The 25,620-nt window shown below is 35.2% G+C and overlaps 1 protein-coding gene across 2 annotated transcripts in view; it reads left to right on the top strand.

Annotated features, from left to right (window-relative positions):
• Glra2 (glycine receptor alpha 2) overlaps positions 1-25,620 on the top strand; it is a 192,096-nt gene that overhangs the window by 23,699 nt on the left and 142,777 nt on the right. Inside the window, exons 3-4 of one of the 2 annotated variants that reach the window (XM_035450000.1) lie at positions 10,279-10,346; positions 17,068-17,291. In XM_035450000.1, coding sequence (XP_035305891.1) covers positions 10,279-10,346; positions 17,068-17,291 — 292 coding nt within the window. Of the gene's footprint in view, positions 1-10,119; positions 10,188-10,278; positions 10,347-17,067; positions 17,292-25,620 lie in introns of both variants that reach the window. The other variant, XM_027432615.2, reaches the window with a different exon arrangement.

Genomic DNA, 25,620 nt, shown 5'->3' with positions numbered 1-25,620 from the left:
GAGCACATTTTCCTCTTTCCCATTGGTGACTCCCAAAGTTGTTATAGTTCCTTCATTCTGCTGAGTGCTTTGTAAAGACAAGATAGAGTTCTCTGATCCCATAGGCTCAGATAACACCATTGATTCAAATGTGTGGGGAGGATGGATGGAAATTGAAGTCAGGAACCTCCACATATTACCCTTTGAAGGTGAAGAGATAAATACAGCTCTTGTTTTCTCACACAAAGGCTCATACTTTTGGTCAATAACATACATCATTTAGTGCCTACTGTGTGATCAAAACTATACGGAGTACTCAGGGCAACGGAGCATACCAATAAGTCAGATACAAGCCATAACCTGTATAGAACATACTACAAAAACTTAAGAGAAATTATAAAATAAAATAGAGAACAGAACAACATGGAAAAGCATCTAGGATTTTTGAAGTGCCAAAAAAGAAGACATTCACATAAAATAATAAAAAATTAACAAATTATCATTAGATTTAAAAGAATGAGATCAGAAAGCATGGAAATAAATGTCTATATGAGCATGGACCATATCCATGAATGACTATTATAACCAAAAGAACAGCATAGTTTCTTTTTTACAAATTATTAATGCCAAAAATATATTTTCAATTTGTTAAGACCTAACAAGTTGATGAACTTGCTATTCATTTTCCAAAGTAGTAGAGGATTCAATTAACAAAAGAAAGTGGTGTTTAATTCTATTTGTGTAACTTCCTAAAATGAAGGGAAATGTCATTTGAGTTCATGAGAAATTCTCAGGTCCCCTTATTTCTACACTGATTTCAAATGTCATTTAAAGTTGTCTTCTTCTTGGGGCAATGCATCATCATTTCTTATCTAAAGCAATCCACCAAAGACAGAAGGAAACATATTTTTTTTCAGCACTTCTCTGTCAGATGACATTTATTATAACAGAAATAGAAATGTAAGTAGATTACATCTACAAATTAAGCCTAAAGCTTCCATTTTGATTCTAAGATCTTAAAAACAAGAAATGTACCTTGTACAACAAACAGACTACTTTGAATCTCCCCAAATATTAATAGCTACTTAATAGTCAATATGGTCTTGCAATAAACAAAGGGGCAACCGTTTACTTGTATGAGAAACTTCCCTTGGAGATGCTTGGCTTGGAAATGCTTTTATCTTGTTGCAGCTGGCATTTCCCACAGAATGATTCAAGAGTTTTTCTGCAAATTGTTTTTGACTCATCATTAATGCTTGGATTTCTCATATTTAGCTCCACAATTCACCAACTAATTATAAATGAGAACCAGAAGATCAAATGTAATGACATATAATGGACACTCCATCAATACTTGATGTTGTGAGGGACTGGAGGTGTCTAAGAATAAAATACATCAATTGCAACAAATGTCTGCCAATTTAATTTAGAATGGAATTCCATAATGAACAAACACCAAATTGTGAGGTTTATGGCACTGCCTTGTTTTTTAACAGTTCCCTTTATTGAAAGTAATTTTCATACATTATATTCTTATCATCATTCTCCGATTCCTCCCAGATCCTACCAACTTCCCTATCCATCCATTTGCACCCTTTTCCCCTTTGTCTCCCTTTAGAAAACAAATAAACAAATATTTTTAAAAACACAAGAAACACCAACACAGATACAGACACCACACCCCCACACACCATAGAAACACAAAATCAGAAAGCATAATATAGAAGCCGAAGATCACTAATACAAAAAAATTGCCCAAACAAAGCAGAGTAAGACAAATAGACACAAAAATTCATTGAGTTCAATTTGTGGTGGCCATCTATTCTGGACATGGGACCTATCCTTAAGTGTAGTTTACATACCCAGTAGAAAACTAATTTTCCCTTGTAAAGCAGATGTCAATTAGAGACAGCTTCTTGGTTAGGAATGTGAGCTTGTGTCCACTTTCCCCTGTCAGCATTGGGACCCTGTTTGGCTTGAACCTGTGCAGGCCTTTTGCATGTTTCTACAGCCTTGGTTAACTCATATGTACGTCAATCCTATTGCACCTGGGAGACACTGTTTTCTTGGTGTCATCCATTCTTTCTTGCACTTACAATGTTTCTGTCCCTTCTTCTTCATAGCTCCCTGGGCCTTGAGGAGGTGTTTACTAACTTTTTACCCATAGTGTCTATGGGTACTTTCTAATTTTTAAGTTTTTTTTTTTTAAATAGGAACATCGCCATGAGAAAATCAGATGGCTAAGAAGTATTTTCATTATAACGCTAGCATTTGTTTAGTGAAGCAGAATACTCCAGCATTCATTTCATTATCACATAGCACATGATCCTTGAATACCCCTTTCACTCAGCTTGCTATATTTACCTTCATTTTTATAATTAAGTGCTTCTCAACTGGGGGAGAGTTTGTGCTGGTGTAACATTTGTAAGTACCAGGGCATATTTCTTCCAGGTGATTTCTTCCAGGTGTAAGGTGCTTCTGGTACCTAGTTGATAGAAACTATGGATGCTGCTAAACACTTTATAATAATCAGGAAAACTCCCCACAACCAGGAATTATCTACATCCAAGAGCCAATGACACCGAGGTTGACACACATTATTAAAAAAAAATAAGTCAACAACAATCATTTCAAAACAATTCTGGCTACATGGGTTCTACAGACACAGTATTGATACACAATTCTAGGAGCAAGAAAGTTGTAGAGAGTGGTGTGTTCTTGCCAAAAAGGTTTGCAAAGCTGAAAAATCTGAGTTTACAGAGAAAAGAGAGAAAATTAATAAGATTAGCAATATTTCAGTAAATATTAGTATTAAACACTGTTAAAGTATAGTATTAATATTTCAGTTTACTCTATACTAAAATAATTTAGGGGTGGGGAGGAAGGATAGAGATATAGCCTAGCCATTAAAAAAACTCATTGCTTTCATAGCATACCCAGTTTCAATTCCCAGCACCTACAAGGTAGCTCACAACTATCCATAACTGTAGTTCCAAGGAATCTAATACCCCCATCTATCCTCTGGAGGCACCAGACACAGATGTGGTGCACAGACATACATACAAGAAAAATACTCATATGCATAAAAATAAAATAAATGATTTGGGTGATGTATGCCCTGAATAGATATATTTTGACAATTTGAGCAATTTGTAACAATGGTAGTAATATAATGAGCATTACTATTATTAATAGGAATAGCTATTTATTGAACAAATATGTACTCACTACACAATACTACTAATTTTCACAATTATTATTACTAATCCTATGATAAAGAAGAGTTAACGAATTCAGAAAGTTTCTGTGATCTGTTTAATTGGCAGGTGGTAATAATCAGGGCTATAATAACAAGAGCTAGCCCTGATTATTACCTGAAGACAAGACAGACATGTAGCCACCATACTTCAAATCTACTTTTGGTTAATATGATACAAAGTCTACCATGTAACATAAAAAGAATCATAAGAAATAGTGCTTACTTGTGTCAAGATATCAAAGTTCTAACCCTCATATCTATATCTTTTTAATTCATCTATGAATGAGTTTTTCTTTATCTCTTAAGCCAACAGGAATGATTCATCTGTTAGACAAAAAATTCTTATTCCACAGGAAATTTAACTTCTATATGCAGCATTTAATTTTCCATTTCCCTACAAGGGACTCATACCAAAGCAATTGTGATACTTGAAGACATGTTAAATTATTTACAAGAAATAAAATGAAAAATGAAAATGCCATACTTGTCTATTTGTGACAAGAGAGAAAAAGCATGACATTTTCATCTTGGAATTCAAAGGCTGTTCTTTTTTTTGCAAGTAATCTTTCTCCCAAAATTGATTTTGGAAAATATCTGGGACAAAACTTAGCATTAATGACTAATTGTCTTGGTCCTTTCTTGATGCTTACTTTAAAATAAAATATGTCATAGATATTTAAAAATTATGTAATGTTTCTTTCTAGCTTAAAAAGCTCTGGTGAATACAAATATATATTATATTATACATATAAATTTATGTAAATGAGATTAGTTGAAAGTAACTTTGAATAATACAGGAATATTTGAAGAGAACATGATATATGCTCACGAATGGGTCATTTCACCAAGAAGATAGAACAATTCCCAATGTATGCAATTATGTATCTGAATAATATTTTTTCAACAAATATTCTTTTATTTAAATTTATTTTTATTCATGTGTATGTGTCTGTGTGTGATGTGCATGTGAATGGAATGATCACAGAGAACAGAAGAGGATGTTGTGTCTCCTGGAGCTGGAGTTACAGGTAGATGTGAGTTTCCTGATATGGGTGCTTGGACCTGAACCCAGGTCCTCTGTCAGAGCATCAAGTGCTCTTCACTCATTAACCACCCCTGTAGCCTCTCTACAAATATTCTTAATCATAGCATTTATCACCACTGAAATGATTCTACTCAATACCTCTTTGAAAGAACAGTAATCTCAATCTATCATTACCCCAAAAATAAACAAAACAGAATGATTAAACATATGTCTTTAGTTCATGGTTTATATATTGACTGGCTAATTACCTCTGTTGTTAGCATTAATTTATGTCTAAAAGCACAAAGATATGTTGAACTTTTTAAAAACATGCACAAGAATTCCAAAGTAGATGAAACATACATTAATAGACTTTATGGAAAAAACAAACATTTCTATAACAACAGAATCTTAATGTACCATTTTCAATACAGAAAACAGTATACACAGAGGCAACAGTAAGGAAATAGAGGAGATGAACAAAATTTTAAACCAACTCACTATACCAGACATAATGAAAACACTCCACAAACAGTAGCAGATTATACTTTCCTCAATTACACCCACGATATTTTCAGAGATCTAAAGTAAGTTTCAATAAATTTTTGATGTTTTAAATCATTAAAAGTATCTTTTCCAACCAGGGTGAATAGGAATACTAGGAATTAGTAGTACACAGAAAACTGCTAATTTCACAAGATTTTAGAAATGAACACATTTTTAAACAACCCATGAATCTAAAGAGAGAGATAAAACAAAAAGCCCAAAATATATCAAATAAGAGGGGGCAAGGAAGTGATTAGAGAACAAATTATAATGCAAATGTCCATATTGAAAAGAAGAAAAATCTTGATAATCTATATTTATACTTCAATGATGAGAAAAAGAAGGGAGAACTAAACCCAAACCCGGAAGAAGAATTTAATATTAGAGTACAAAAAACAGAGAATAGAAAAACAGTTGAAGGACAACAGAACCAAAAGTTGGGTCTTTCAAAGTTTCAACAGAAGTAACAAACTACCAAGCATTTAGCTAGGCAGACAAAGGAAAAAATGGAGATGATTCAAATAATGAAAATAAGAATTAAACAGAGTTATTGTTACCTTACAGAAAGAAAAGGTATTTTATTTTTTTCCAACTTTTAAAATTTGAATTAGAAACAGGATTGTTTTACATGACAATCCCAGTTCCCTTCTCCCACCCGTCTACCCCTACCCCCCCCCAACTAAAACCTTATCTGCCACATATGTTTTCTTCTCCCCCTGGATGGTGAGGCCTTCCATAGGCTGTCATCAGAGTCTTTCGTATCCTTTGGGATAGGGCCTAGGCCCACCCCCCATGTGTCTTGGCTCAGGGAGTATTCCTCTATATGGAATGGGCTACCAAAGTCCACACCTATGCTAGGGATAAATACTGGGCTTCTACGGGAGGTACCATAGATTTCTGAGGTTTCCTCACAGAAACCCATGCTCCTGGGGTCTGAATAAGTCCCATGCTGGTATTCCAGCTATCAGACTGCGGAGTAAGTGTTCCTGGATGTTCAGTTCAGCTGTTTCTGTGGGTTTCACCAGCCTGGTCTGGACCTCTGTGCTCTTCACTGGTCCTTCTCTGCATCTGGGTTCCAGTTCAGTTCGGTGATTAGTTATGGGTATTTGCTTCTACTTCCACCAGCTGCTGGTGAACGCTATAGGATGGCATAGAAGTCAGTCATCAATCTCATAATCAGGGGAGGGCATGTAATTAGTGTGTTCTGGGTATTTTTAAATTTCACCTAGCTTGTTTCTGAACTACAAGCTAGGTGAAATTTAAAAATACCCAGAACACACTAATTACCTAACTGATTCCAGATTGACTACAATGTCCCAACAGACATACAACAAATAAAAAGATTGAAACATTAATCAAAACTCTCCCAACAAAGGAAACTTCAGGACCAGATGGTTTGTCTTTTGAGATGTATCAAATATTAAAGAATTGACACCAATTCTTTTTAAATTCTTCCAAAAAATAGAACACAGATGACCAAACATTAAAACTCAAATAAAAATATATTAATAGAATGAAGAAAAACCTCAGAATTATTTTGTTGATGCAGAAAAGGCTTTAGTAGAATTCAAAATCATTTATGGATTAAAAATCAACAAAGAAGTTAGGAACAGAAGGGGACTTCTTCAACTTGGTGAAGAGCATTTATGAAAATCCACAATTAGCAACACAATCTAAATGTGATCTTTCCCTGAGGAAAAAAAATGAAAGATTTTCTGCCATGATCAGGCAAAAGACAAAAGACAATTTGCTATTTCATAACTGCTAGTCAACATGGTGTTGGAGGTTTTATCAATAGCAACTATATAAGAAAAATAAAAATATGGTATCCAAGTTCAAAATGAAGAAGTAAAATTATTTCCATTCACAAAGAATAATGTTGGATGTACAGAAAACCTTCTAAGCATCTGATTGAAAGTTACTAGAACTAATGCATTCAGCAAAATTGCAACATGAAGATCATCAAAAAAATAGGTTCTTTATTCTATAGAATTCTATGGAAATATTTTAAAGGGAAAGTAAGACATAAGCAGGGGAGGGTGTTACTCACTCAATTGGTAACATACTTTTCTTGTTAGTATGATAACTTTCATTCCAGCTCCCAGTACTGGTATAAAGTCATGCATAGTGGCATGTATATACTTGCAATTCCAGGCGAACATGAACTTATAATTCCAGCAATACTGAGGTGGGAGGCAGAAATAGGTGAACTCCTGGTAGCTTTCTGGCTAGTCTAGCCTTACCTGGTAAATTTCCAGGCCAAGGAGAGAACCCAAATCCAATAAGAGAAAAGTGTGTAAGGAATGACACACAAGATTGTTGTCTCTCCTACACACTTCTATGCTTGCAACTCCACATACATACTTACTTACACCCTACCCACAAAAATCCATTTTCAATAAAATTTAAGAAAATAAAATTGTTATTTATGTGTTAAATCAAGAGTATGGAAGTTTGTATACTGGCAAATACAAAATACTACTGATATAAATTAAGGAATGAATAACTAAATGTAATGGCATCTCATGTACATCAGTAGGCAAATTAATATTTCAGCAACATTAATATAATACTGCCCGGTGTGATCGACAGAATCAAGGCAATGCCTTTCAAGTGAGTTGGGGCCAGAATGCTCAGTCTCTTAGGAAGAAGAAAAAAGAGCAAAGGAGGAATGTAAGTGAGAGGAAAAGAAGGAGGGATTTAAGAAGAGAAAATGAGGAATGGAGAGATGCCTCTGCCACCAAATCAAAATTATAAGACAAGAAAATGGGAACAAGAAAGGGGATAGTTTGGGGAAGAGAGTAATCAGAAAGGCAGGACAGTTATATTGTGGCTTCTATCTTATTCTCACTCAACTCACTGTGAAATGTCATCCTCTTGCTAATAAATCAGAGAGGTTAATGTTTTCTTTTAACATGTTACAGATCACAATAATTTAATTGGTGATTACATCTAGGTGCATGTTCTTGACAATCAAAATGCATAATGAGATTATTGGACTAAAATACAAAATGTGTAGATACATAGTAGGATAACTCTTAAAAGCAAATTTCAAAAAAAATCCTTCAACCTGAAGAAATTGTGGATTAAATGCTAGTATTTAGGTACCCCCTATCATTAGGAAAGAAGCCAATTAAGACAACTGTCCATTGACTTCAGGAATTTTGCCCTTGTAGTTAAGAAAGAATCCTTAAAGTCTGGCAGTTTCTGCTATTTAAATATGTTATGTCCTTGAGAAAATCAATTTATGTCAGTGCCTGTAGAGGAAAAGAAATGATACAATGAATAAATAGTAAGAGAGAATTACTACATTGGCTATACAGTTGGAGTAATCCAACATTGCCTGTCTCACACCATAGAGTCTGAAAATATAATGGTTTTCAGTTCATGAGGCTGAGTGAGTGCTTCAACAGGTGCTCTGTCACTGACAACCTGGAGGATTTCTGGAGCGCCACTGGTCTTCAGTCCACCTTGGAAGCCTGAGGAATCTGCTTGTCATATCAATAAAGGAACCAGCATAAGCAGCAGTAGTATAGATAATTTAGTAAACAATGTGTGTGTACATGTTCCTGAATGTAGGTATTCATGCATGCATTTCTTTGCATCTTGAGGACAGAGGACAACCTCGGGTGTTATTCTTCAAGTCTACTTGTGTTGAGTCAAGGTCTCTCACTAGCATGCAACTCACAAAGTAGGTCAGAATTAGTTGGCTTCCAAGGTTTTGCTTATCTCCATTTCATTTGTGCTGGGGCTACAAGTATGTGCCAATACACCCAGATCTTTTTAAATGTGATTTCTGGAGATTGGATTTGAGTTCTTGGACACACAGCAAAGCACTTTACCTATTAACCTATCTCTCCAGCCCTCTCAACTTGATGATATTCATGTGCTTAGGATATGATAGCTTAAAGAGTATTTTAGGTTTCAGAAACACACACACACTGTCAGGTAGCAAGAAAAAGAAAGCAAATGATAGTATGGCTCAATCTTCTGAATGTTTCCAAGCCAATTGGGTAGACCAGACATGTAGATAATATTAATACTTTAACAACTAAGGTTTAAAATTTCAAGTCCATCGTTAAAATGTTATACTAGTGTAAAGTGAGTTTGATGAGCATTTTGGAATGGCTTTACACTTTTTTAACATTCCTGTTCTTTCATCATTTGTTTTCTACTTTGCTTTATAAAAATTCATAAACTGTAACCGGTAAGTTGATCTAAAAGGAAGCATTTCTTTGTGACAAAAGGGGAAAAAAACAAACACACACAAATTCTCATGACATGTCCCTTCTTGTCTAATTTATTTCTTACTAGCAGAAAATAGATTTAGGATAGAATTGTGCAGCCAAGAAAGAGAAAGACTAATTTTTTCCTTACCAGCTTGTGAGGAAGGCCTCATGCCAAACTCGTCTTCATTCAGAGCATAGTGGCTGGTTAGGTACCGAGCCAACTAGGGTGTTGCTTGTACTCAAATGATGAGAATTTGTCAAGAGGAATATTTGCCTGCAGAGGAAAACAGTTAGCGGATTGATGGTCTGCAGCAGGAATTTCCCATCTCCTAAATTATTGGAGTAAATGCCTAGAGAGGCAATAAACATATTCCCAGGAAAACACAAGACAGCGGATCATCCGACAGTGACTTACCTGGTGACAAAGGCAAGAAGAAGGCTAGTGGCAGTCTAGTCCTGCATCTCTGGAGAGAAGAGTAAACAGCATGGCACTCCTTGTTTAATACTGAATCTACTCTGGCAACAGTAGGGATATCCAGGGACATTTCTGCTCGTACTTGTTTCTTAATGCAAGTTCCTTTAGTTTGTTTTGTATTTTTGTACACTGTTGTTTTTTTTTTCACTGAGTCAGAGTGTATGTAGAAGAAAGGGGGTAAATTCAGAGGCATTATAAGTAAAAAGAAATAATTCAGATCCACCTGGACTCCTAAATTCAGCCCTATGTTGATCCCATGATTCAGGCTATTTTATTACCATAGATAATGTCTAAAATATTGATGATTTAAAAGATTAAAGAAAAGCAATCAACCAAATAGCTATTGTAGCATAAACTTAGGCTGATTAATTCAGTGAAATGATTTTACCTTGTATTTTCCAAATTCAAAACTCATTGGAGGTAAGTTACCATTGCTTAATTGTCATTATTCAAAATACTAGTGGGAAGTTATCATGTACTTCTGGATAATTTTTTTCTTTGCAGTCTCATCATCATTTTCATTTTATTTACATCTCTAACCAGAGATGTTGATGGAGCTGTAATGTTGCTTCAATGTCTATTGCAATATTTTTATTGCATTCTGCAGGTCCTCCAGTAAACGTTACTTGCAATATTTTTATCAACAGTTTTGGATCAGTCACAGAAACAACAATGGTAAGTGCTACAGTGCCACTGGCAAGAGAAAAACGTGACTCAATTATCCTATGAACACAACCTGTCAAATTTTCTATTGTTCAACTTACAGGGCCTCCTGTAAATGTTACCTGCAACATATTTATCAACAGCTTTGGGTCAGTAGCAGAAACTACAATGGTGAGTGGGACTGAGCATTGAAGCCGTCCTGTGAAGAAGTGGGATATGGGATCACAGCACTGTTGCATATTTATGTGACATTTACTGAGTGCCAATTTCTAATGTCACCATCCTCTAAAAACAGACATTTATACACCTTCATTTCAGAAAGTCATTTGTCAAGAAGTTACAACTTAAAACCCAATGATCTTTTACCTGTTATCCCAGAGCAATGTTGTAAACACATAATTTTAATTTTGGCATAATGAATAGAAATAAACAGTGTGTATTTAGGAGTCTTAAAATATCTGCATTTCCAGTATTTCATGAATATGAATTTCAAAGTTTGACACATACTTGGCATTTCCAGTCTTTTACTTATCATGAAAGTTGGGACATCATCAAGCCCATCTGTTGCACATTTATGATATCACAGAAAGGAATGATCCATAAGAGCATGCATATACATCCCAATGTTTACATATGCATACATAATTTTGTTGGCAAAAGAAAGTAATATTAAAATCACAGCAATTACAAAAAATAGGAACACCTTTGTAAAACATAAAGACATTAAAAATACTCATTAAAGATATGTCATGAAAACACCTTTCACATATGAGAAGTAGATTCAGGTACTATACAAAGTGCTATAATGGCTTGATGCCAGTGATTCATACCATTAGATCATTAACTAAACCCCACATAGCTCTAGGTTATAGTATGGAGATTACAGATGGAGCAAGATAGTTCCTTGTTATTCACACAATTTATTTAGTCAGTTTCTTACTTTTAGTTTACATGGTTTTTAAATCATATAACCATTATATTGGATGAGATCAAAATGAAATAATAGTTTAATTTGACCAAGTATTATAGTAGCTGAAACCTACAAAACTCAAGAGGTGAAAAATGAACATATGATTCCATTCAGAAGTGAGAAATGTGGATTTTCTCTTTTAGGCTTTAAAGGTCATGTTTAATGAATTTTCGGTACTTTGTGGTGTTTTTCATACTAGGAAGGAAAAATTTACCTTCACTAGTCAGTTTTATTGGAAAAACTTAAAATATAGTGTGTATCTAGTACCCATTTTAACATTGCTCTGAAATAGCATTTTGCAGCAATAAGATCTTAGCAGGATATATAGTACAATTAAGAATTAAATAAGATAGTTTTGTTAGGGCTATAAACCATGCATAAGAAGCACTAAGAATGAAAAAAGTAATCCAACTCTGGTCTTGACACTCAGTTTCTGTCTCTTCTTCTATTACTTTTACCTTCAAAAGAAGGGCGCTTCCAGTAGCCCACTGTCACCAGCTTTACATGATGGCATTCAATGACCACTTTGCACGACCTAATGCTGATTGCATTAATTAGACTCCTGAGTTGCCTTGATTAAATCTCCCCATTGCATTTTACTCCCAATCAAAAATGTAAATATGCACCTTTTCAGTGTTCATTAATACATGAAGCAAAATGTTTAAGGAGATGAAAATGGAAGTCATGCATACCCAATTTTCCTTAGTCTTTAAGACTTACAGAGCTGTTTACTAAATGGGCTGCTTAGGTGCTTCCAGGCCACTTAGTAAGTGTCCTTTGTCATGTTTCCTATGGTAAAAGGAAACTGTTGCTCAAAGGTAATGTCAGTAGCTTGTCTGTCTGCTGTGTAAGATAGACCAAATTGCATGTTAGAAGAGTGTTGCTTCTTTTATTTAACTTATTAGGTTTAGATGTAATGATAAACTTCTTTTGGTTTTGAAAATACATATATGTTGTTTTCTCATGGCTTTGGTGTGAAACAAAAAATCTTTTTACAAAAATTTTATCATGTTTATGACCAAAAAGAAATTCTCATCTCATAACCTAGGATAAGGATTGGCAAATGAATGTGAACACACTCCAATCAAACTTTACTTGAAAAAAATAGAGTGGGTCAATTTAGTATTTAAATTAGTGATATTTCAATGTTCATACTAGTGTGACAATTACTCTATTGAAAAAAAGTTCTGGCTTACAAAATGACTGAAACTTTGCCTTGGTGTCTACCTGGTGCAACCTGTCCTAAGTGAGTCAGGCTACAAAGCTTCACACATGGGATGGTTTACAAACAGTAGAACTTATTTTTCTAGTCTTGGAGGCTGGAAGCCTGAGAGTAAGGTGCCAGTGAATTCAGGTATTGATGAGGGATCTAGTAAGGTTATAGACTTCTGACTTCTTATATCTTCTCATTCTAGAAAGTTCTTTCTCTGGCCTCATAGTAGAATAACATCTTAAATGTATTGTCTCCCAATACTATCATGCTGGGAGTTAGAATTTTAAAAATGAGTTTTCCGAGGTGATAAATATTTAGCCTAGTACATACTTACATGTTGTCACAGCTCAACCTTCCTTTACTAAAACTCTTAGATTCTACCATCTGATAATTCCTCAATTATATATAATTGACTCATAAAATTGACTCAAAAATATATAATTGGCTCATAAAATTTGCTCAGACACTAAATGGAACATCAACTAATTACAGTTGAAATCAGAAAATTTAACTTATATGCATGCCAGTAAACTAATAGAGGCCATCAATTAGTGTTGTTTTATACAGATAATAGTTTTGCTTCCTTTGCAAATTTTAGAACTATTTTTCCAAGAATGCTTTTAAACTGAGTTTCTGGTCATGTTTATTGTACTCTCTTGCTTTACACCTCATTCTCTTACAGTGAGAATGTTTACCAAAATCAGACTAATTTATTGTAAATGTTCCCTGTTAAAAAAGTATTGACTTACAGATTCAATACAAATGCTCCCTTCTTTGATACAAGTGTTGGAGATATGTGGTTCATGGGACAACATATTGTTGTTTACTTAAGGAAGTTTTATGGATCATCATGATGATATAAGTTATTAAATTCAATAATATGTATATTCATTCATTAAGAGGCACATGAACATGTTGGTATTTGACCCTTGTACTATGATTATTCAACAGATATAATTTTGAATAATTTTAAGGATTTAATGAATTAGGAAGGGACATATACTTAAACAGGTTATATTTTGCTTTTGAAATGTCAGTTTATCCTTTTCCTTCTTTTTTTCCTTTTATTCAGTTGTTGATTAAAATTGAAATTACAGGATAAGGAATATATTTACAACACTCCCTTTATTAATGTTGAGGCAGAAAATATTGGCAACATAAGCAACAGCCAAGGGTATTTTATACCAGCTGTATGCCACTCTCCCAAAGACAGGAACATCAGAAAATGAATATAAGAATCTTTCTTCCCAGCTTCAAATGGCTGCCTAGAGAGATGATAGTGGATCCAGTATGATTTGGGACTTGTAGGTGCTGCTATAATACCCAAGCCTCAGCAGTAGTTTCTGAGCCTTGTCACATTGAACAGAAGTGAGGGATAGCTATATGTCTATAAATGTATTTGTCATTAACTGCTGCACTACAAGGAGTTACTTTGCCACTGATCTGAAATTCCATTCCCAGGAACTCAGAGAAGAAGGTAAATAGAAACTGACATGGTTCCCTGTTGTGCTATAACTACTGAAAGAGCATAGACGTTTCCTTTCATTCAATGGTTGAATGAGCACATCATAAGAAGATGCTATCTGACAAGAGATAGCATATTATTATGAAAATTATTTCTGACATATTAAGGAATAATCAATATATTCCATAAACCTTATACTCTGTTAAGTTGATACAGAAGATGAACTTGCTCCCTAAATTACCAATGAGATAATAAAGCCCACGTTCATCATAAAGCAACTGCCTACCACCATAATTTAGAATACAAGTTCTCCCATTAAAACCAGCACAGTTTTGAGGTTCTGAAAAATGGTTTTGGAGTTTTGGGCAGGTTTAAAAACCAAAGTGCAGCATAAGCATTATGGATATATAAATATATCTCCAATATATTTATAATTAGATTGGAAAGTGTATACATACCAAACAGTAGGACATAATAATGTTTGGTATGAGTATTTATGAAATAAAATTACCATATTTATGTACATATGCAGAGTTACATATAATAGTGCAAAATAATTCAGCTTAAGGAAGCAATGTCTATGGAGTAGGCATAGCTTTAGAAGGTATCAGAAAAAAGAAACTTGAAAAATTCTAAATTTGACATAAAAGACTATTATGGAATTTAGGTACTCATATTACCAGTGTTAAGACTATTAAAGATTATTCAATTTATACATGGATTTTGTTTTTAAAATGAAATATGTGCACATATATAATAAAAATGGTTTTATTACCTTATCCAATGCTCAGAGAGTCAATAATGTAGAAACAAATTTTAGTACAAAGAAATATGTCATTTATTTGAAGTAGAATCTGTCCTTAGAGAATGCAGGCAATGTAAAAGAGAATATAGTCTGCATTTAAACATGTTTCTCAGTATTTACTTTCCCTTTAATATTTTATTGAGCCTGGAAGCAGCAGAAAAGTCAAAGAAAGATTACAGAATCATATAACTACTCTCTTATGATTTGTGTTATGATTAGATCATGAATTTATTTGTAACGAAACAGAAATGATGCATTGATAAATTACATGTGCCAAAGGTTTATTACAGTGTACTAAAAGAATTGCACAGGCATGGCTGCAAAATGTTTTCTTTGGCTATCTATTTTCTCTGTATTCTTGGGTGAGGGAGTCTCTGTTCTTAAATAATTTTAAGGGTTATTACTTATTTTTAAATAGTGTATCTAATCACAAACAAAATCATGTATAAATGTTAATGACTACACATTCAAAGGAACAGCTACTTATAAATCAAAACTCCAGTATATAATTGATAGATCCAAATATATTTCTCTTCTACTTATCATTGTTTATAAATTGTGAAAATAATATATTTTAAATGCTCTTTAGACATTTAACACAAGTTTATTTCCCAATTTTCTTGCTATAAAATTCAAAATAGAAAACCAAGAAACACTGGAGAACACCCATGGGAATTTGCTATGAAAATCTATGTCTAGATATTTTTCTTAAAGGCCATCACTTTAATATTGTGTCTCACTAATATTCTTTAGGGTAGGTCAACAGGCAAGATTAACTCATTCTCAGGAGCACAGGAGGAACACAAGGGAATTGTGTTTGTGATTTTTGTTGTCCACTCATTTGTAGCTGGTTTCTTATGGCTTTTTGCACCCCTCAAAATACTTCCTTGTGAAGAGGCTGCTGTTATCTGAATAGTCTGCTGTTTAACCATTTAACTTTTGTCATGTCCAGTTGCTCACACTTCCTGGGCTTAGAGTATCTCTAGATTTGGCTAGAGGATGAAAGTCTCTTCTTTACTATGTCCAATTCAAACAAGCATAGAAACTCTCCCTACCCTCTAAGAATTCTGTTAAGAATGGAGTCTCACTCGAAGGAAACTCGAAGGAAATGGACACCATAAACTGGAAAGGCCTCATTTCCTTACTTGGAGATCTTAAGGGCATCTCACATACACCAACACATACACGAGCTCTGCATTGCTGCATTTTTAATGGTCCCTTCTTTAATGTTCACAAATCAGACTTTCTTACTCACTATTCACACAAATCCCTAATGGTTCAGTAACACCCATTCCCAAAAAGAAAAAAAAGACAAGGGAAGAAAGGAAGGAAGGAAGGAAGGAAGGAAGGAAGGAAGGAAGGAAGGAAGAAAGGAAGAAAGAAAGAAAGAAAGAAAGAAAGAAAGAAAGAAAATAATGATCCAAAGTGCATCTAGATGCCAAGGATGTGGAAATGAAGCCAATGGAGCTTAAACGAAAGGTGGGGGGGGGGGAACAAATGGAGATGTCTATCACCTTCAATAGTCACAAGTGACAAGAAGCTCTGAAGCTCTGAAATCAGTTCTGAAGGATTAGGGACTATTAATGATGCCTAAGTCAGAGTCTAGATCATGAAGTTAAGCAATGCATCCATGAACATATATGTCTTTGAACACAAGCCCTCGGGAGAGTAGCCACAGTCACAAGCTGATTCATTAGCACACAAGGAAATACCCAGATCATATGAGAATGTTGAGGCTGTACCTGAGGCTCCCAGAAAACATTTGTTAGAGAGTTTTCATATTGGAAAAAAAAACATGAAATTTTTCTATTTGAATGAAGCATCATGCTGGCTACTGCAGACATAACACACTGAAAGAATTCAATAAAATATGCGACAATTTTGAAAGTAACTAGTTGTGAAGGAATAATTTTTGTCAACATGAAGCATCTTAATGTTGTTAAGATTTTAAGAATATTGGTCTACTGTAACATGGTTTTACGAGATTTTCACTCCCAAATTCCAGAGTGGGTTTTCTTCCATACAGAGCATCTATCAAAAGGAGATTAGAAATCATGTCATTTCTAATTTAGAAAACGAATCAGGTTTATTTGGTAATGTGTCATGACAGTCTGACTTCTGTACTCATCATTGACTTTCTCAACAGAAAGATCATCTTGAATTAATATTATTTCAACCCAGAATTAATAATTGAAGCATAAAAATAAAGAAAGGCAATCTGGTTAATTGGTGTTCTGATCTGGTTGAATCATCTTTCTCCTTTCCCTCCACCTCAAGTCCAAGTAGAACTGGGTGCTTTATTTTGACCAACGTGTAGAGAGACTTGTTTAACCAGACAAAAACACTATATCAAATCAGAAAGAAGGTGAGAGGAACCTTAAATATCTTTCTTAAGCCGTGTTGGGCAGTAAGTAGCTCTTGTATATGACGTTTCTATAGGACTATCGAGTGAACATTTTTCTGAGACAACAGTGGAATGATTCACGGCTGGCATACAGTGAGTACCCAGATGATTCCCTGGATTTGGATCCATCTATGTTGGATTCCATTTGGAAACCAGATTTGTTCTTTGCCAATGAGAAAGGAGCCAATTTCCATGATGTCACCACTGACAACAAGTTGCTGAGGATTTCCAAAAATGGCAAAGTGCTCTACAGTATCAGGTAAGTCTTTATTGGTTATAGTTCTTCAGTTCTTTGGGCCGAGAGATGCCTGATAGGTTCTTTGGGGCAGAATGTCTATGAATACATGACTTTGTGGTCTCCTGTTTATTTATTTAAATTTTAAAATAGGTGGAATATTTCGGAAGTTTTCATGGTCATAAAAGTAAGTGGATACAATAAAATGTATCCAGTGGGTTTATACAAAATGTATCCAGTGGGTTTATGAACAGTTGATGGTATTATATAAACATCTAAGCAAATATATTCAGTAAAGAAATTATAGGATATTCAAACTAATTACCTTGAATCATAGTATGTGAGTTTCAATTTCCATAGTTCTTTTATTAACCATACACAAAATATTCAATGGATCAACTTGGTCATCAACAGCATACTCTGGTTGAATATGTATATACTTTATCCTAACCTCATTTGTGCTTCTCAATAAACATATGACCTTGAGACCTTGATGTCTTAATTTTTATTAGGCTTTAATTTGGAACAGAAATTTTCTGATATTGCTTGTGTTCTGAAACAGAATCTCTGACCCAGATTGGTTCACAAATCCATGTGTAGCAGAATATGACCCTGAACTTTTGAGCTTACAGCCTCTAATTCCTGGGTGCTGAGGTTACAGGCATGAGCTACCAATCTTTGTGTGTGTGGGACCAGAGAATGAAGCCAGGTCTCATCCATGCTAAACAAATATCAACTGAGCTGCATTCTTAGGCGCTCATTTCAAAATACTACATTCAAATATGTCCTCCAGAATCCGTGTCGCTCCAGACTCAGAAAACTTTCCTGTTATTCTTAATACTAATATTCATTTCTCTGTGCCTCCGTGAGGTTCGTATTTTTTCCTGCCTTGTATTTTAGTTACTACCATACATGAGTGATTTATAAGGACATGGATTTTTTCGAATCATAGCATTGATTGTTTTTTAATCATATAGATGTAGAGCCAAACTCAAGCTTTGACACTTACCAAGTTCCAGGATCTACAAAATCCAATTACTTTCATTGTCAGACATGGATCAGCATATCCATCTGTAAAAATATTCTTGTGAAAATTAAAGATGTAGACACGAGAAAATATTTTATTTAAAGGGACAGATTGCACTCATTTCAATTGTGCAGGCTAAATGACAATTATGTGTGTCATTTAGTTCAAAATCAACTATAGAAAAATGCAAACAATAATTTAATAATGCATGGAAATGCTGCTACACTAGACCCCATTCTTTGGCTACAGTTGGCCAGCCTTTCATAGAAACAATATAAAACACTTTGCCATGGAGATGATGTTTGCTAAATAAGTGTTCTTGTAAACACAGGTTTGCAGACTCACCACCATTTAAGAAAAAAAAGTCTTTTTCTTAAAAAGAAGAGTCTAAAAGAGATAACAATATGGTCAATTTGTTACATAAAATAACTTTCTGTGTATAAATTATTCCTTTAAAAACATCTATTTATATTTAAAAATCAATAGATGAAAAAATTCAATGTTTTTGTACATTATGTTGTAAGAAATTATTCCTGTTACTTCGACATTCTCGGGATTCTTTACATTTTGAAAAAGAAACTTTGTCTATTTTGAATGGCTGAAGCTAAGGCCATTTTCTATTACTCTACTTTTTCTAGTAGTTAAAGTACCACATGGGTTAAGTTAAATAAAATAATTCTGTATGCAAGAAAAGAACCTATTATTGCCAGGTGGTAGCAGAGCATACCTTTGATCCCAGTACTTGGGGGCAAAGGCAGGAGGATCTTTGTGAGTTCAGTGCCAGCCTGGTCTACAGAGTGAGTTCCAGGACAGCCATGACTACACAGAGAAATCCTGTCTCAGAAAAAAGAAAGAAAGAAAAGAAATCATTGTGTAATTTGGTTCTTTACTGCACATTCCATTCTTTTACCTAGTAAATCCGGAGCTTGCTTTTGGTTTACTGTCTAGTGTCTTATGGAATGGAGGAGGCTGCTCATTGGGGAAATGTGGCAGTACTGCTGTTTCAGAAAGAGTTAGAGAAATTCCCTGGATGCCCAATGCATTGTTAAGGAAACAATATCCTGCATGATAATCCATTTGTCTTGTGTAAGATGCAGTGTTGGGCATGACCTAAGTTGATGTGACCTGATAGAATGGGACATATGTAGAGCATGATGCTGGAAAGGAGAGTTATAAAAAGAAACACAGTGTATCAGCTGCTTCGGCTAGTCCTTTGGGCCTTGGGTGGTGTTTGTACTAGTAAATACCTAGCTAGCATTGTATACTGCTGAAATAAAATCAGGTTGTCATCATTTCGTTTTGTACTGTGAAGGTTTCTCCGTTCTATATCAGTGAAGGATATATGTTACCCTGGCATAGATCCAGAGGCAATTGCTTTATCTCTGGTTCTGATATGTGACACATTACTCATTGCTTAGATTCTGAGGAATTTGTCCATTGGCAGGTTGTGGATAGTCTCTAAAATCTGAGGGGAAAAGTCCTTGGTGAAGGACAACTGAAGATGCCACATTAAAGAAATACAAGTTATTGGCAAATTTGAACTTCAGAAGTCTAAAATTTTCCTAAAAGGGTTTTCAATGAGCCAGACAATATCTTGGACATAAAAGATGCAGAAATGCATAAGATGTGGTCCTTGCCTTAATAGGGCTCCATTTTAAGGAATCATGTGGACATATAATCAACTAAGAAATAACATTAACTAGGAGCAAGATAAAGAACAGTAATCATAACTTTACAAATTGTGTTCTCAAAATTATGCTAGAATTTGAAGGTCAGTGCTTACATTTTTTGAGGCATTAGATTCAATTATTTAGTTGCCAAGAATTTATTAGTATTAATATATTCCCAGCAGAGGACTTGATTCAAGTTGGAAGTGAAGCAGGCTATAGTTGTTGATTTCTAAAAGGTGCTGAAAAATTAATCACAAAGAGAAATATCTAATCCATTGTTTTCATTACAAACAAAACCACAATTCCCAATACTTTGTATATATGCTTTCCAAATGGCAAAAGCCTAAAAGAAGCAGTAGTGGATTAGAAGTCCATAAGTAAATACTCATGAATCCAATGTTTGAGACACACAAGGAAAAGTCAAGTATTTTCAATGGGAAGCAAATTTCTAACCATTGATGCAAGATATAGCTTTGGTTGATGAAAACAAGTCAAAACCATATTTATTCATTTCTCTTCAGATTCTTTGTTTGATATTGATTTCTGGTCTAGTTTCCTTTCTTTGGCTGTGATAAACACCCTCACAAAAATCAGCTTAGAGGATAAAGGGTTTATTTAAGCTTCAAATTCCAGGTTACAGTCTACCATAAGAGGGAAGTCAAGGCAGGATATTCAGACAGTTAGTAACATAACTTCCACAGAGAAACGAATGCACACATGTTTACTTGTTTGTTTGCTTGTGCTGAGATTGCTCTAAACTTACACAGTTCAGGATCTCCTTACCATATACTAGAGCTGCCAATACTTGACTGTGTCTCTGCATACCAATTCAATTAAAGCAATAACCAACATACATATCCACAGGTTAAGCCAACATATGTAATCGTCATCAAGACTCTTCCCAGATGGGTGGCTCTAGGTTATGCCAGGTTGCCTATCAAAGTTAGTCACCATGACTTCCCTTATTTGTCTTTATCACACTTCAACTATTTTTGTAACTGTTTTATTTTATTTTTAAATAAATTTTTATATAAATTACAAACAATCCTATTTTACATACCAATCCCAGTTCCCTCTGTGTCCCATCCTCCCATGCCCCTCACCAACCCCACATTCCACCCTCATCCACCCCCCAGGAACACACTCCAACTTTTTAAAGTATTTTGCTGAATTGCCAAATTAATCATTCATGACCAAAGTATGAAGGATATTCATCATGCCTTGTTCATCCTAGAGAAACTCAGATTCCAAGTTTATATTACCTAAAAATCCATAGGAATCAGTTGAGCCTTTTGTGTAACATGTGTTATCATTCCATAACATTTCATTGAGTTTAGTGTAACAGATGGTAGTAAAGGTCAGACTATCATAGGACATGGTGGGCCAAATAAGGAAAATGTAGATGTGAACATTTTAGGAGAAGAGAAGTTTATTTCACATGAGTACTGTCTCATTATTGGTAATAGTTTTCTTCCTTTAAATTGCACCACTTCTGAGAGTACCCCTGTCCTAGTTTCAATCTGTTTCTGTGATAAGAAACTGGGAGCTAAAGCAATTTGCATAGGAAAGGGTTTGTTTGGCATATGCTTTCATATCACAATCCATCACTAAGAGAAGTCAGGGCATGAACTCAAGGTATAAACCATGGAGGAATGCTGCTTCCTGGCTAGCTATCTGACTCTGACTACCTCCTGAAAGGCTGAGACCTAACTTATTTTCAGTCCTTGGAGATCTCAGCCCTTAGAGTCATCCAGCAATGACTAATACTAGTGAAATCTAGAAGTTGGTAGTTATTCTATCTGAAAGGCTGGGTGCCTTGGCATTCCCAATCTGGTGCCAAAGGCTTAGTGGATTCCTGAAGAACCCTTGGTCCTTTGTATAATTCAGAAGCCCTGAAAGCATTTTCTAACATAAGTGAAGGACTCAGTGGCAGCAACAGCAGCAGGAGCAACAGGGTAAATTAACTCAGAGTAAAGGCCGAGTGAGCAAAGAATAATCTTCCTTCACTCATGATCCCTGCCCCCCTTTTTATCTGGGTTACTACCAGATAAAAAGAAAGGGCCACCCACATTTTCAGTTGGTCTTCCCATGTCAATTAAGACAATTAAGACAATTAATCCATTGAGGCTCCCTGCTCAGATTATTTTAATTTGTGGCAGGTTGACATTTGAAACCAACTGTCACACAATCTCAAACCATCAATAATTAGGAAATTATTTCTGCACAAAACATCCCATATCATCAAAGTTTCTGCTTGCCTCATCATCAACCTTTACATGGGCTTAAACCTACCTTTTTATGCCACTGGAGGGAAGATGTCTATAAATCCCCTCCCCTTTTTTGGTTCAGTTCCCACCTTCCTCATGCTGCTTGATTTGTAATATAAAACCCATGGGGACTGATACTCCTTGTCCTTCTACAGATAGATTGCAGATACCACTGAGAGTGGATAGAGTGTAGATTTCTTGACAGACACCCAACTGTGGTCCCTAAATAATCCTGTCCACACATAAAAGGCCAATTTTTTCCACATTGCCTCCCATTCTTGACTCATAATGAAGCCTGATGCAAATGCTTCAGAGGATTCTGACTCTAGTAATAGAATGATTTTTAATAGAAAAAGATAAAATAACATTCTTTATTTAGATGCAAGAACTGAAAAAAATGTATACTGAACTGAGACTTTTTCACTCATGGTTTTGATGAGCCCCAGAAACTCATATTTGTTAGTTCTGAAAAGTTTGTGATCCCTTCTGTATATGCACAACTAGACTATGTTTATCTTCATATATTATAATCCAGGAACACAGTACAATCATTTTGTAATCCTGTAGCCAAATGTTCATTAGTTTTGTGACATGACTTAATGTAGTAATTAATTACTATAATATGAGCACCCACACTAGAATTAAGCATTAAATCAGGGAGATTCTGGGAAATGGAATAAAAACCCATGATTCCATTCTTCTTAAGAGGCACTTAAGGTTCTGAGAGTGGAGCTGGCATTCACTATACTGGTGGATTAAGCAGGAGCTGAGCTAAATGGTTTTGTGGAGAGGGTAGATTTGGAGAAGGGCCTTCGAAAATGGATCAGCTGGGGGTAAAATTATGGAGGCATTGAAAGCATGTTGTGTATATAACAAATTCTAATAATTTCTGGAAAGATTAGTTAAGTTTCTGATTAAGTTCATAAAAACAAATATGCAATGGATTGGCTCATATGAAACACAGTTGGGACCCTCTTATGAACATTTTAAGGAAACAAAGAAATTGTTCAACACAATATATGGAAGCTAAATAACTACTTGTCTTAGGATTTCAATTGCTGTGAAGATACACCATGGCCACAGCATCTCTTATAAAGGAAAACATTTAACTGGGGCTGGTTTACAGCTTCAGAGGTTTAGTCTATTATCATCATGGTAGTACATGGTGGTGTGCATACAGACAGAGTGCTGGAGAAGGAGCTGAGAGTTCTACATCTTGATCTATAAGCAGCAGAAGCAACTGTGTCCCACACTGGGCATAGCTTGAGCATATTCGTGACATCAAAGTCCATGCCCACAGTGGCACACTTCCTCCAACAATGCCACACCTACTCCAACAAGGCCATGCCTCCTAATGGTGCCACCCTTTATGGGCCAAGTATTCATATACATGAGTCTATGGGGGGCATTCCTATTTAAACCACCACACTACTTATCTTTGACTTCATTTGACTGGACTAGCAATAGAAATATATACCTCCATTTGGAAGTAACTTTTCACTGCATTAACATTAATCGGTTTGCACTCCAGGTAATGATGTAGAGACAGAATAACAAGAAGGTATCTTGGGACAACATGAGAACCACATTTCCTTCCTTCATTTAATCTGTCCTCTAAGATAACAAAACAGGTCTCTCCAGCCTCACCAGATTATCATTCTGACTTAGTTTCCTCTCTCAAGTGGGACTTAACCAGAAGAGCAGACAAAGTCCAGGCATCCTTCTAGCTCTATAACATCTTTTCCCTATAATAACTTTTCTCTTCTTCCCAAGCCGCAAAGCTCCTCCCTGATAAAGTGAAATGATTCCCTGTGTTCCCTATAGCTTGAGAACAAGAGGAAGTTCTTCATTTCAAGGGGCCTGCTTCAAACTGCTTTTGGATCTCAGAACTCTTCCCTCCCAAAATACAAATCCAACCACAGAAGTGGGAAAGCTGATTCTGAAGCAGTATAGGGAAGTTTGAAATCCCTGCGATATAAGATGTGGCTTTAAAAACGCCAATGATAGTTTTAACTATGACAAATGCTGAGCAAGTTTCACTGTCCCAATTCCAACCATGTTTCTAAGAGCAGGAGAAACTGTTGGGCATTCCAGAATGCTAAGACCTATATACTTTTAAACAGTTACAGAGAGGTGATTGACTGGTTCAACAATTGGCTAGTTATGTAGGTGAATCTGATCACAATATAGGTTTGAACCAACAGTTTAAAGGACAGCCTGTTTTACCCATTACCTAGATCTTCTTATTTCAGAAAATCAAAGGAAAAGCCGGAAGTTCTTGTGAAGCTGGCTTATGTTGGCAAGGGCTTCTTCTTGGTCCATACTGCTCCTTTTCAAAGAATCCCTGAATGGCATTAATCCTTAGTGAAACATTCATAATGTGACTGTGGCTCTTTCAAGATATCCAAATTTACTTTGGTACATTCTCCTAGATTACATTCTAGAACAGTGGTTCTCAACCTTCTTAATGTTGCAACATTTTAATACAGTTCCTCAAGTTGTGATTACCTTCAACCATGAAATTATTTCATTTCATTGTTACTTCATAACTGTAATTTTGCTAGTGTTAAGAATTGTAGTGTAAATATTTTTGGAGATAGGGGCTTTTCAAAGGGGTCCTGACCCACACAGTTGAGAACCACTGCTCTGGAAGAAAGATGTTTCATTTAAAAAGAGGGAAGATTTACACGTTTGCAAAACTTGGAAGTCTCTTTACAAGTTTCACTCTGTTTGAAGCATTTAAATCTACTAACAAACATCTGCACTATAGAAGGTGTAATGTGATAACTGGTCAATAATTAAAAGACAGATAATTAGGTACATAGATAATTATGGAAGTCATTGATAACTGAGTTACTTCAAAGAGCAATGAGACAACAACAAAAGACACCTCTTTTCAGATGAAAAATATAAGGCAGAAAGTGGGCTAGACCATTAATAATAAAATGCTATAGACAAAAATGTCAATTCTGAGAGCCAGAAAGACTTAAACTCAGTTCCTATATTACTAAGGGACTATAAGAAGTCATTTAACATTTCTCAGAATTGTAGTATTTTTCAGTTCTTCATTCATACTATGTAGTCAATGAATCTCTTGGAGGATAAAATAGAAAGAAAGTGGAGAGACAATTCTCCCTAGCACCCACCCTAATTTATAGATTTACATATTTCCTATTCAGCACCTAGGCCATTCTCATTCCACTCACTTTCCAAACTTAGTACAAAGAAGATACTCTCTGGCCTTGTGTTTCATCCTTTGAGGATGCAAATGACTAATAATGGGAGTGATAGTTGCATCTCTTTTCAGATGATAATTAGGTTCATTCTGTATCTCCCACTTTAGCTATTTGTTAAAAGTAAACTTTATGACTGTGCTTGATTTTATGTTG

This window comes from Cricetulus griseus, chromosome X (assembly GCF_003668045.3).
Source record: "Cricetulus griseus strain 17A/GY chromosome X, alternate assembly CriGri-PICRH-1.0, whole genome shotgun sequence".
In the NCBI taxonomy this organism is placed as follows: domain Eukaryota; kingdom Metazoa; phylum Chordata; class Mammalia; order Rodentia; family Cricetidae; genus Cricetulus; species Cricetulus griseus.
The sequence above is the reverse complement of the archived record's forward strand: the minus strand, read 5'-3'. Positions and strand labels throughout refer to the sequence as shown.